The sequence below is a fragment of the Enhydra lutris genome, unplaced genomic scaffold (assembly GCF_002288905.1).
Source record: "Enhydra lutris kenyoni isolate GAN:26980312 unplaced genomic scaffold, ASM228890v2 scaffoldscaffold73, whole genome shotgun sequence".
NCBI classification, from domain to species: Eukaryota; Metazoa; Chordata; class Mammalia; order Carnivora; family Mustelidae; genus Enhydra; species Enhydra lutris.
This window is the reverse complement of record NW_019154157.1, coordinates 6,191,414-6,204,052: the sequence shown is the minus strand read 5'-3', so window position 1 is coordinate 6,204,052 and position 12,639 is coordinate 6,191,414. Positions and strand designations below refer to the sequence as shown.

General features: G+C 46.6%; 1 protein-coding gene across 1 annotated transcript in view; it reads left to right on the top strand.

Annotated features, from left to right (window-relative positions):
- The window catches only part of LOC111160026 (seizure related 6 homolog like), a 180,941-nt gene extending 171,001 nt beyond the window's left edge, over positions 1 to 9,940 (top strand). Inside the window, exons 14-17 of the mRNA XM_022522791.1 lie at positions 4,082 to 4,114; positions 6,192 to 6,306; positions 8,509 to 8,611; positions 9,911 to 9,940. Of these exons, the coding sequence (XP_022378499.1) occupies positions 4,082 to 4,114; positions 6,192 to 6,306; positions 8,509 to 8,611; positions 9,911 to 9,940 (281 nt within the window). The remainder of the gene's footprint in view (positions 1 to 4,081; positions 4,115 to 6,191; positions 6,307 to 8,508; positions 8,612 to 9,910) is intronic.
- Positions 9,941 to 12,639: the final 2,699 nt, after the last annotated feature.

Genomic DNA, 12,639 nt, shown 5'->3' with positions numbered 1-12,639 from the left:
GGTAAACCCATAGAGAAGGGAAGCAGATTGGTGGCTCTCAGAGCTGGGGTGGAGAGAGAAGAGTAACTGCTTAGTTGGTACAAAGTTACCTTTTAGGGCTGATGAAAATGTTCTCGAACTAGAGAGAAGTGGTAGCTCCCCAAAATCGCGAATGTGCTAAATGCCACCAAATAGCACACTTTAACCTGATTAATTCTATGTTATATGAAATTTATCTCTGTTTTTTATTTTTTTAAGATTTTATCTGTTTATTTGAGAGATAGCAAAAGAGCAGGAATGGGGAGAGGGTCAGAGGGAGAAGCAGAGCTGGGAGCCCATTGCAGGACTCAATCCCAGGACCCGGGGATCATGTCCCAAGCTGAAGGCAGTTGCCTAACCAACTGAGCCACCCAGGCACCCTTACCTATGTTTTTTTTAATGTTTTTACTTTTTTTTCCTGAATGGCCTCATTTAAATCTCGGGACCACACTCTAAGATAGATGAGGCATCTTACCCATATGGTTACAAAAGGAGAAGCTCAGAGAAGTTAAGTGACTTTCCCAAAGACACACAGCTATTACAAGACAAATCCGGGATTTGAACCCACATCTCCTGATTGTGAAGTCCCCGTCTCTTCCCCAGTGAGCTGCCTGGTGGGTGAACTTCAAGGCTGTGAGTCTGGTGGCTTCCAACCCCCCATTCAGCATTCGAATCACCCAGCCTGCTTATGAGAAACACGTTCTTGAATCTGCTAATCCAGCTCTACAAAATTTTAATCACTGAGGGGTAGGATATCCCATAATATGCATTTTAACAAGCTCTGGGTTGCTCCAATGCACTTTGAATCTGAGACACTTAAGGCAATGGTTTCTGAACATAAGATACAAATATAAACAGATTTCTGGACCCCTGAAGGGGAGATGCTAAGTCACTGGGTCTAGGGCAGGAACCAGGGCCCAGGGTCACTAGCAGCAGCGGTGAGTCTTATCCTCAGGCAAGTGTGGGAAACACTGGCCTAGAGATGCTGCGTATTCTCACCTGGAATCAAGCCAGAGCCTATCCCGTGAGAGCCAAGACCTTATAGAAGCAGTTCTTAATAAGAGGGCAAGAGATCCCATTGAAATGCAGGAAAAAAGTAAAAGATCAGCAAATGAGATTTAAGACAACTGCCTCCCTCCTCTTCCCTGCCATAATTTTTGACAAAGTCTAGCCCTGTGCTTGACTTCTTTTTGATGGTGCAGGAAATCCACTTTGTCGAGGTGAAACACTGGGATGTTTTCTTGGGGGAAAGATTGCCTATAAATCTTCTAACTGCTACAGGGACATTCATAGGAGTTGATCTGGTATTGTTGGTAAGTGTTCTGTGTGGAGGGAAATTAATAGGGTTTGTTTTTAAGAAATCTAATTAAGGAGGGCGCCTGGGTGGCTCAGTCAATAAGCATCTGCCTTTGGCTCAGGTCATAATCCCAGGGTCCGGGGATGGAGCCCACATCCAGCTCCCTGCTCAGCGGGAAGCCTGCTTCTCCCTCTCCCACTCCTCCTTGCTTGTGTTCCCTCTTTCGCTGTCAAATAAATAAATAAAATCTTAAAAAAAAAAAAAAAAAAACTAAGTAAGGACACCGTGGAAGGACCGTTTTTGACTCTCCATGTAATCTGCCTCCTGACTGTGTATGTTCCGTTTTGGATATGCTACAAAAGTATCTCATGCAAGAAATAAAAGAAACCAAAGTTGCCAATGAAGCATTAACCATTTTTCCCTTCCTTTCTCCATCCCTTCTGTCCGTTCGCTGGGGAAGCTGGTACTGATCACCAGTGAAAGTCCAGTCTCCCCAGTTCCCTGGACACAAAGAGACACACTGCAAAGAGTGGGCAGGGAGTGTTCGTGTGTTGCCAAGTAAAAAAACGCCTCATACCATACGTACTTTGTGTTTTCTGTTCCCCCATTTATCACACACATCTGTCAAGAGGGAAAAAAGAAAAAATAGAGCCCTGTCTTATCTTTTTAATTGCCACGTGGCTTTGTACACTGTGATGTCTCCTGATGCGTTCACTCCTTCCTCTGTGCGTGGGTCTCCCAGTTCTTTTCTGGTTTCTTGTTTGTTTTGTCTCTTTTTGCCCAGAAATCGGCTTGCTCATGAATCTTTGGGTGCTGGCGTTTCTCATCAAATAGGACAGATTCCTTCAAGGGGTATTTGGCATGGGCAAAGTTCTGTGGATGCTGACGCTTTGTGGATCTTGCCAGATTCTTTTCTGCAACTGTAGTGATTCACCTCCCCCTCTAGTAATGTGTGATAGTGTCCTTTTCCCCACATCCTTGCCAGCACTAGATATTATCAGGGGTTTGTTTGTTTTTTTTTTTTTTTGACGTTGCCCATCTGATGGGAAAATAGAACTACCATCCGAAAATACATGATAAAAATGCAAGAAAAGATAAAAGGTGCTCAGTTTTGCATCCCTGAGATAGGCAAGCCCTTGAAGGCCCAGCAGGTGAGTGGTCCCCTGCCCCTCACTTTCTTCCTCAGACATGACAGAGTTTCTGGCACGAAAGGATCTTGGGGGATGCTTCCATCTTTCTCTCCCCTCTGTTTCCACTCCTGAGACCCCACAACTCTATAAGGATATGACAAATCACCTCCTGTTCCAAGAAAAAGTGGGATGTGTGGCTTTGTGTTCTAGAGTTGGTAAAGTGACTGAGCGCCAATGTAAAGCCACCTGCCTGGGACTCAGGATCCCTTGGCTTCCTCCTGGCTGGGCTGTGGACCACCTGTGTGACCTTGGGCGAGCCACCCTCCCTCCCTGACCTTGGTTTCCCTTTGTGGGAAATAAAAGGAAAAGACGTGGCCCAGGAGGCTGCATTTTAATGTGTGCCCCAGAGGGTCATTGACCACACTCCCAGAGACATGAGTTCAAGGTCTCCTTCCAGCTCTGAGATACAGTAGGAGTTCCTGCACTCCCAGACACACCCAACCCAAGTCCTGCTCACGTCTGGGGCAAAATCTGTCTCAGTCTTTCCATTTTCCTAATGCCATAGCTCCAGAAATAACCAGCAGTCAGTTAGTTAGTAAGCTAGCTTTTCAACTGCTTCTGTTGGCATCACATGGTAATGACCAACATCCAAGAGTGACTTTGATGAGGCACAAATTAGGAAGTTTCAGTATTAGGGCGTGAATACAGCTAAGCCTTTGGTGGCCATCCCCAGCCATCCCTGTAGAATGCAGTCTGTTTATCTAAGCCCTTCACTCTGGGGGTTGCTTCTTTTAAACCCATCCATGTGGGTATATTTTGGTGCTCAGCTACCATGAGGTCTTTGGTGCCAAAACCTGGGAATGCCAGTCCCTATCATCTTGAACTTCTGGAGAAGTTTTATGGAGACTATGGGGAAATGAGTGAATTCTAGGTAGTTCTAGTCTGTGGTGGTGAATGGAAATTGTTTTGCAGGGAATAAGAATAATATTCACATAAATATGGAAAAGAAGTGAAATCAGAGAGGTTCATATAAACATGTATTTCAAAGCAGGAAAAGTTTCAGCTCTGGCTGGATTTTGGATGTAGGGCTTTATCTTAAGCTTCACTGTTCATCAGCTTTTGTCCTACATAGGGAACAATGAAAAACAAGCAGAACTACGACATAAGTAAGAGCAGAGGCTGGAGAAATCGAGCAGTCTTGGTTTGAAGACTGCCTTCATCCCTTGGAAGCTATGTGAGATCAGAGAAATTGCTTCACTTCTCTGAACCTCTGTTGTTCATCTGTAAAATGGGGATGATGATAGTATCCACGCAGTGAGATTGGTGTGGGTGTAAATGAGCAAATACATACAGAAAGCTCTTGGCTTGGTATCTGACATACGGTGAGTGTTTTCATAATTAATCACAGGCAGTACTGTTGTCCTTGTTTCTTTCATATCTATGTCATGATCTCTCAGGAACCTAGGAAAGAAATGTGTCCAGGCATTTCTGCTAATTCCAGGAGCCCAAGATAAATCAAAGCGGAGCACTAACTTCAGCAAAGCTTGGCACAGGCTTTTGCTCCCAATTTTTTGGCTTCATTTTATGCAGAGTGAATTCACTCGACATTAACCAATGCTTCCAATTTCCCTTTCAGTTAATCAAGACAGCTTTGAACACGCATTAGAAGGTGAGTTCCATAATGAAAAAAAAAATCCAATAAATCAAGCTAATAACAGAAAATAAGGGCAGGTCCTTGCATGTCCTCTACCAGCTGCTTAAAAAAATAAGCAGAAATTCCATCTTCTCACTGCTGAAGGTAATTTCAAAAATAGGACATTGTAAAAGACACAAACCATTGTTTGCAGCCTAGGGTCCTAACTATGACCTGAAAGGGATTTCTCACCAGTTCTGTTCTTGAGGTAAGAAAATCTGAGGGTTCACATGCCTGAGTGAGGCACAACCCAACCATTTGAATTTGCACCCACACAGTGCTGTTTGGGGAAAGTAAATCCAATGATGCCTCGCCTTCTGTGCCGAGCACCCCCCTGTCTGCCTGGGGCATGCTCTGGGGTCCATTTTCCTCAAATTATCTGTCCCTGTATCCTCCATGTTTTCTATTCGTCTCCTCTCAGGAATTACTAAGTGAGATTTTTTTTTTAAGATTTTATTTATTTATTTGACAGAGACAGATCACAAGTAAGCAGAGAGGCAGGCAGAGAGAGAGGGGAAGCAGGCTCCCTGCTGAGCAGAGAGCCGGATGTGGGGCTCAATCCCAGGACCCTGAGATCACGACCTGAGCTGAAGGCAGAGGCTTAACCCACTGAGCCACCCAGACGCCCCCCAAGTGAGATTTATTAATGGGAACAGATAGTAAATGCTAGCTAGGATTTTGTTTGGGTTTTTATTTTGTGGTTCCCTTCCCTTACAATCCCTTCCACACATAAAACAGTCTACATTCTGTAGAACCTCCATTCATTTGGGTACCAAACCATTCACTGGGGCTGTGGTGTCATAAGGTGTGTGTATATATATATGTATGTATATATCGTGTTATTTTTATTTTTAAAAAAGTTATAACCAATTAAGCCATTTTTATCATTGTTTTTGGAACCACTTAGCTTTCTGACAATAAATCATTCACTCGGAATGTGGGGCTATGGGGCTATGCGAATTACGGGTCATTAGTTGCTGTCCCTCGCGGCAGATGACATTTTAATCCCAACAGGCAGAGCCCGGCTCAAGTGTTAAGCGCACAGGTGGACCGTGTGGGAGTCACTCTGCAGGGAACAGAGAGGGCATTCCATGTCGTTAGCCTCCATTCAGGCCACCCCTTCGCTGCCTTTCGGCAACCAATGAACCATGAGAGCGTCTCAGAGGCCTGGGTTGCTCGGAGATTATGAGCGTCTGTGTAATGTTTTGTGCTCATGCATCTGTCATGGGTGTTAGCATCGATTTTTCAGACTCCCTGGAGTGGCGGTTAATGGATTATAGATTAGCGTACAGCCGAGCTCTGAGGGTCGCGGCCGGGGAGAAGTGGCAGCGAAAACCTGAGGACCTGTGTCCGGAGATGTGGGGTCTCCCTTCAGGCTGTGCGGAGAACACGCCCCTGGGCCCCACCATAGCCATCGTAGTCCTTACAACTGCCACAAACCGTGGGGGTGGGGGGCAAGTGAGGCCAAGAGGGTGCAACCGTGACCTCTGAGAATCAAAACTGGGTCTTGGAAGTTGGGGTGTCATGGGGGGACGGGGTGCAGGACTGAGAACAGGCCCAGCTGCCCAGCGCCCTCTCCTGGACGGTCTGATAGAGCAGCCATGGGAGGCGCCTGTCAGTCTGGGCACAAGGAGCTCCCCCTTTCCCATGGAATGTCGAGCAAATCTGCCTTCCCAGTTAGCACGTAAGAGATTTTCTCCAGATTTCTCCTTGAATTGGACTTTAACCAGATTTCAAATGCAGCCACCCATCCCCTCCCCCCCCAAAAGTGGACATGGTATGACTAGGGGTTAAAAGAGTGTCATTCTTCTGGGTAGCCTCATGAGCACCCCACCCAAGGATGGGTCTGGCCTCCATTGCAAAGAACCAGTCCCATTTGCTCTACTCTCTGCCTCTTCTCCCCCTGGGGATGGTGGTCCAACGGCTCAGGGTCTGCGATGCCAGCTCTTTGAATGAGTGCAGAACTGGGAAGGCAGGCTCGCACCTGGCACCCAGGTGCCCGTGCGGGCTGAGAGTGGTGAGACCCGAGGGCTTCACTGGCTTGTGTGTTTAGTAGCAGAAGCGGCAGCCGAGACATCGCTGGAAGGGGGAAATATGGCGCTGGCTATCTTCATCCCAGTGCTCATCATCTCCTTACTGCTGGGAGGAGCCTACATTTACATCACCAGGTAGGGGGCTTTGGGACAGGGCGTGGGGGACTGCCATCCTCTCAAGGACCAGCGCACTGGGGGACAGGGTCTCCAGCAGTAGCTCGTGGCCGGTGGCATTTGGGTGCTTGGAGATGATGTCATTCAACTCAGCTCTGGGAGAAATACACCTGCTCATCCCCTCCCACCCCTCTGAGACAAGAGGGCCGACCACGCAGCAGCAAGTAAGCAGGCACTACCCTGAGCTCAAGGGGCTGTGGTTTAGCAGGAGAGATAGACACACAGACACTGATCCCATGATGCACTCATTCATTCATTCATTCACTTAGGCCACAAACATATGCTGACAATCTAATACGTACCAGACATTGTCCTGTGTGTTGAGGATCCTAGAACTTGCCTGCAATGAGGAAGGAAGATATTTAGCCATGGCTAGGATATTCACGAATTCCTTCAAATTCACAACTATGGAGCACCTACTGTGTGCCGGGCAGTTTGGGGGCGGGGGGCTGATCTAGGAACATCACTGTGGACAAAACAGAAGGAGATCTTTGGTATGTGGGGCCCAGGTTCTAATGGGAGGAAGACAGCAAGAAAAGTATATACAGTCGACCCTTGAACAACACGAAGAGGATGAGGGGTGCTGACACCCCATGAGTCAAAAATCTGCATATATATACCTTGTGACTCCCTGAAAACCTAACTCCAATAGCCTACTGTTGACCAGAAGCTTTTCTGATAACATAAACCATCAATTGACATGTGTTTTGTGTGTTATATGTAATATATACCATGTTCTTTTTTTTTTCAGAGAGAGAGAGGGAGGGAGAGTATGTACATGGGGGGATGAGGGCAGGGTAGAGGCAGAAGAAGAGAGAGAATCCCCAGCAGACCCCATGCCCAGTGCAGAACCTGACTTGGGGCTTGATCTCCTGACCCTGAGATCGTGACCCAAGCTGAAATCAAGAGTTGGACACTCAACCGACTAAGCCATCTAGGCACCTCAATACCATATTCCTACCATGAAGTAAGCTAGAGAAAAGAAAATGTTACTAAGAAAATCATAAGTTGGGGGAAGATTCCCTGGGTCGCTCAGTCAGTTAAGCATCTGCATTCGACTCAGCAGGGAGCCTGCTTCTCCGTCGCCCTCTGCCCCGAGCCCCCCACTTGTGCTCTTTTTCTAATAAATAAATAAAATCTTAAAAAAAAAAAAAAAGAAGGAAAAAAATCCTAAGGAAGAGAAGATACACTTGCAGGACCGTACTATATTTATCCAAAAAATCCACATCTAAGTCGACCCACGCAGTTCAAACCTGTGTTGTTCAAGGGCTAACTGTGTACATTAGGAGGTGATAAATGCAGGGAGAAAAGAAAGCTGGAAAGGAGCTAGGGTAGGGGTGGTGATTGCACTTAGGACTTCCAAATGAGACATGACATTGGAGTAAGGACTTGAAAGCAATAATGAGTAACCTATGCAAATATCTGGAAGAAGAGAATTCTGGGCACATATACAGTATGTGTCAAGGCCCTGAGGCAGGCATCTGCCCAATATCATTTTTTTCTGTTTCTGTGGAGCCCACAGTGTTGAAGAGGGAGAGAAGAAATACACGAACTATAACACGCCGTGATGAACACAAGAAAGGAAAGAGTGTGTAGTAATAGAAGAATCACTTTTTTTAAAAAGATTTTATTTATTTATTTGACAGAGCGGGAGAGCACAAGTAGGGAGAGAAGCGGGGTGGGGGGAGGCAGGCTCCCCACTGAGCAGAGAGCCCATCGATTATTATTATTATCGATAACAATCGATAATTGATCCCAGGACCCTGAGATCATGACCTGAGCTGAAGGCAGACTTTTAACCCACTGAGCCACCCAGGTACCCCTAGAAGAACCACTTTTTAAATAGGTAAAGAAGGTTGCTCTGAGGCAACATGGTATATAGTAGGTGCTCAGTAAATGCTCATTATTGCTGTTGTCACCCTGCGTGAAAGAGGAGCTCGAATCACCTTACAGGGGAAAACCAGCTGAGCTCCAGCCCTCCCCAGGAAGGGGAAGTACCGAGGCTTTAGTTGTCAGTGACCAGCTTACAAGCTGAGAGCAGTTATGATTTCGGTGTTCACCCACTTGGATTCTCACTGTGAGAGACCCTGGATGGGGGCCCAGCCCACTGTTCTTCTCCGCTATTGGGAGTAACTCCTCTCTCCTTTGCTGTCCCTTCTCCAGATGTCGCTATTACTCCAACCTCCGCCTGCCTCTGATATACTCCCACCCCTACAGCCAGATCACCGTGGAAACTGAGTTTGACAACCCCATTTACGAGACGGGGGTGAGTTGGTCTCTATTCTCTTTTAGGTGGCAGACTTTGTGTTGGGTACTAGGGACACAGTCGTGAATCCAACAGACCCAGTCCAGCCATTAATGAGCTTATAATCCTTCAAAGGAGACAGAGCTCGGTAATAAGAAGAAGAATATGTACCATGAGCTGGGCCCCTTAAATGCGAAAGCTGCCCGAGTCCCTGCAACTCTGTTGTACACTCTGCAGTTATCTCTGATGAACCGATGACGATCCTGAGGGTCAGAGAGATGAACAAATGATTGGGCCAAGCTTGCACACAGCCAAAAGCATGGCCTGCAGCTTAGATACAAATTCAGACTGGTGCCATTCATCATTCTACTATCCTGCCTCCCTTGAACCTCAAACAATCAAATAGATACCAATGGGTATCTTGATTGTGAAAAATCATTTTTAGGGACCATGAAAAATTTGGTCAGGGCACTATGACGTATGGCCAAGACATCCTAGTACTTTCTCTATGTTCTATGGGTTAGAAGCAAATCACAAGTCCTGCCCACACTTATGGAAAGGGGATCATGCAAAAACGTGACCACCAGGAGGTGAGAGGACCCAGCTTGGAGTCTTCCCACCACACTCCCATCTACCACAGACGCGCTTGCTTATCTGTGTTGACCCAGCAGACACAGTAGATGTCCGTGAAAGCATGTGACAATGACCTCTTTGGGGCCAAGCCTCTGACTTCCTAAACCTTCCTAAACCTCCTAAACCTTCCTAAACCAGTTCTTTTGCTCAGAGGCCTGGAGTATATTACGTGCTCTTGATGAATATTGGAGAAACCAGGGTGGTTGCCACCCACATGTTGGGGTCATTTTCCATATGGCTCTGCCAAGAAGAGATCATAGGTTATTTTACATTCTATAGACCTTGTTTCCAAATCTGAGAAGAAGGTCAAGCTGATAACAAAACAAAGAAAGAGCACTTCATTAACTAGATCATATCAATACTTGTTAGGTAGAGTGTATCCGCTCCCCAGCACTATGATAAAGCCAAGTAACAAATAATCCCAAAGCTTGGTAGCTCAAGGCAAGTGATGTTAATTTGTTCATCAGTCTGTGGGGCAGGGTTTTCAGCTAGCGGCCTCTGGGCTGTCATCCTGGCTCAGCCGTGCTCACTCACACAGCTGGGAGAGGTGGGTGGTTGGCCGGCTGAGTCGGCTCTGCTCTCCCCGTTCCTCACCTCCTTGGCTAGGACAAAAGGCTCTCAGGGCACGCTCTGCCCATGGATCCGTCCCCCAGCAGTTTCCCCGATCTGTGCTTCCTTCTCTTGCAGGAAACCAGGGAATATGAAGTTTCCATTTAAGGAGAGCTATGCCTGAGAAGAGAGCTCACAGATCAGAACTCAACTACAACCTCCTCGAGAAATTCATCCAGAGACCACGTGGCATTTGATTGAAACCCCAGAATGTTGTCTGTCTTTTCTTTAGACTCTTTCTTGAAGATTCACTGTTTTCTTTGCTGTATTTATTATATTGAAAGTCGAAATTGGTGTGGTTGGAGGTGTCGCAGCTGCGGCTAAATCTGCGTGACAATCTCCTTTCCAAAGTCAGGGGGGTGACCTGAAAAATGACCAATATGGCAGCAAAGGCGGGAGGGGGAAAAAAAAAAAAAAAGCAGCTGGGTTTCTCCATCAGCGGCGGCCATGCTGCTCTGGCCGCATCAGATGGCACGCATTTGGGGATCCATGCCCACGGTGCTTTTAGGACAAATCCCGGACCCAGGAGTAGGTGGGAAAGGTATTTCTTGATGGATTAACTTGGGTCGGACTTCAGCTTGAACAGATCTGCTCCAAAACAAATCCCGGTCTGCTCTTCCAAATGTTCTATCAGCTTCTAGAAGGTCTCGCCCCCTCCTCTCCCTCCCATGATCCTCCCGAAGGCGCTCAAGGCGTGACCATGAGCGTTTTCATCCACCAGCCTGGCCTCCCTGGATGCTGGCAGAATCAGAAAACATTGCCGAGTAGATGACAGATTTGAGAATTCAGATGGAGTGCAGGGTGGGTGGGGGGGAACATCGAGTCAATAAAATGTCCTTTCCTCTGACATTCCACCAGTAATGAAAGGGAAGGGAATGTATGCCACGAGTGCCAGAACCGATCCTTTCGTTCAGCAGCCCCCCCACCCCAAGCCGTGACCTAGGACCCCTTGGGAAGCTTCAGCCACATAATCACAAGGGTTACAATTGTGGGGGGCGATGCCAGGTCCTGAAATCCAGAGATGGGCTCGGTTTGATTTCCGGGAATACTGAAACCCCTGAGGCCTCCAAATAAGGGTAACTCAGATGCACCGTTTCTCCAAAAGGGGCCGGAATATACTTGCAATCCCGTATTTCAGAAGCGAGGGTCCTATGAGGAAAAAATACAAAAAAACAAAAAACTTCTTCTCCGAAGCTCTGCCCAGATGTTGGAAGGGGGTACGCAGGCTGTGACCATGGAGGAAGGTTCTATAATACAGGTGCAAAGAAAAGGCAGCGGCTGAGGACGCAAGGAAGGGATAGCATGTGTAAAGTCGATTTGCCTCCCCGGGGTCCATCATCTCCCTGATGATGGCCAGTGGCTCACAGAGGAACAGGCTTGGTGCTTGGGGTGCCCACTTTGGCACCCGCCCACGCTCGCTATAAATGTTTTATATCAGCTGGTTTCCCGACACGAGAAGCCCTTCCTGGCTGCCATGCTGTTGAGAAAATGGCTGGGAGTCCGTATTTTGGTAGCTCATCTGGGCAGCCCTGGAGCAGGGTAAGGCGGCTGATTTTGACAAACACATCGTCTCCTCTTGGCTAGAAGCTTGAGCTTCAGTCTTGGGGGAGCTGAGGCCCGGTTCTCTCCTTCTGCCAGAAAAGAATCCCGCTTATATGCTCCTTAAGGCATGCAGTCATATGCACAGCAAGAGATAATTAAAGGCTGCTTTCTACCCACCCAAAACCCACCCCATTTTATGCAAAAAAAAAAAAGAGTAGAATCATTCCAGACCATTAGTAAGCAATGTTGTATTTGGAGAAGGTCCAACAATGCAAATAATGTAAACTTTTTTTTTTAAAGGCAGAATCCAGTCTTTGCTTTTTCTAACCCTAACCCTGGGTCATCTGGAAGGAAGAACTCTATTACTGATGTTTAATTTTAGAACGTACTCTGGTTACATGCAAACTAAACATTCACCTTTTGTCGAGACAGACAGAATATTGATTCTAACCATGTTCCCTAATAAGTGGCTGGGCCACAGGCCGAGAGTCCTTATTGGATGTTGGAGGAATAGAAACGGTGTTGTTTGTTGTTTGTTTGTTTGTTTCGGGATACTGATGTCTTAGTTTCGTCTTCGTAGTACAGCACCTATGACCATGTTTTGAAAGTTTATTTTCACCTAAAGATGGATCCTGTGAGCTTGGTAATGTACAGTGTGATTGAAAAGACAGGTTGGCGTCTGTTTTTCTTTTTAGAATATCTGAATGTGTATTTGTAATATGTAAAGGTAAAAACACAATATTCGTGCCAAAAATGTACTGGGCACCTCATTTCAGCTCATACGTGTCTGTTTTTATAAGATCAATGTCAAAACCCCTTGGGATTAAATATTTTGAACAGGATGCAACCTTGAGCAACTCAAGAGCCAACCGAACCTTCCTACAAGCCACTCTTTGTTTTTAAAACAGTGGGGAAATAACGTTTACAGAGATCTCGAGCTTCGAAGAATGCATGTGATGGTGTGTATTACATGCTAAGTCATATAAGCTGTATCTGTCAGCTACCGCCCTGTGCTTTAAAAATGCACACACTTGATCCTCTTCAGCTTGGAGCTCGTCTTTTTGCTTTTTTTTGGGGGGGGGGGAGTAGAATTATTAAGCCGACATAAGTATGCTGGTCGCAACTTGAGGGCCATCCTTCGTTAGTTCCATAGACCTGCTTTAAATGTGATCTTTTGAAGCCAGCTCCTTGGAAAGCCTCTGGTAACTCAGGCTGATCGCTTTGGAAACTGACAAACTGCCCAGCAGGAAGTAAAGCGGAGACAT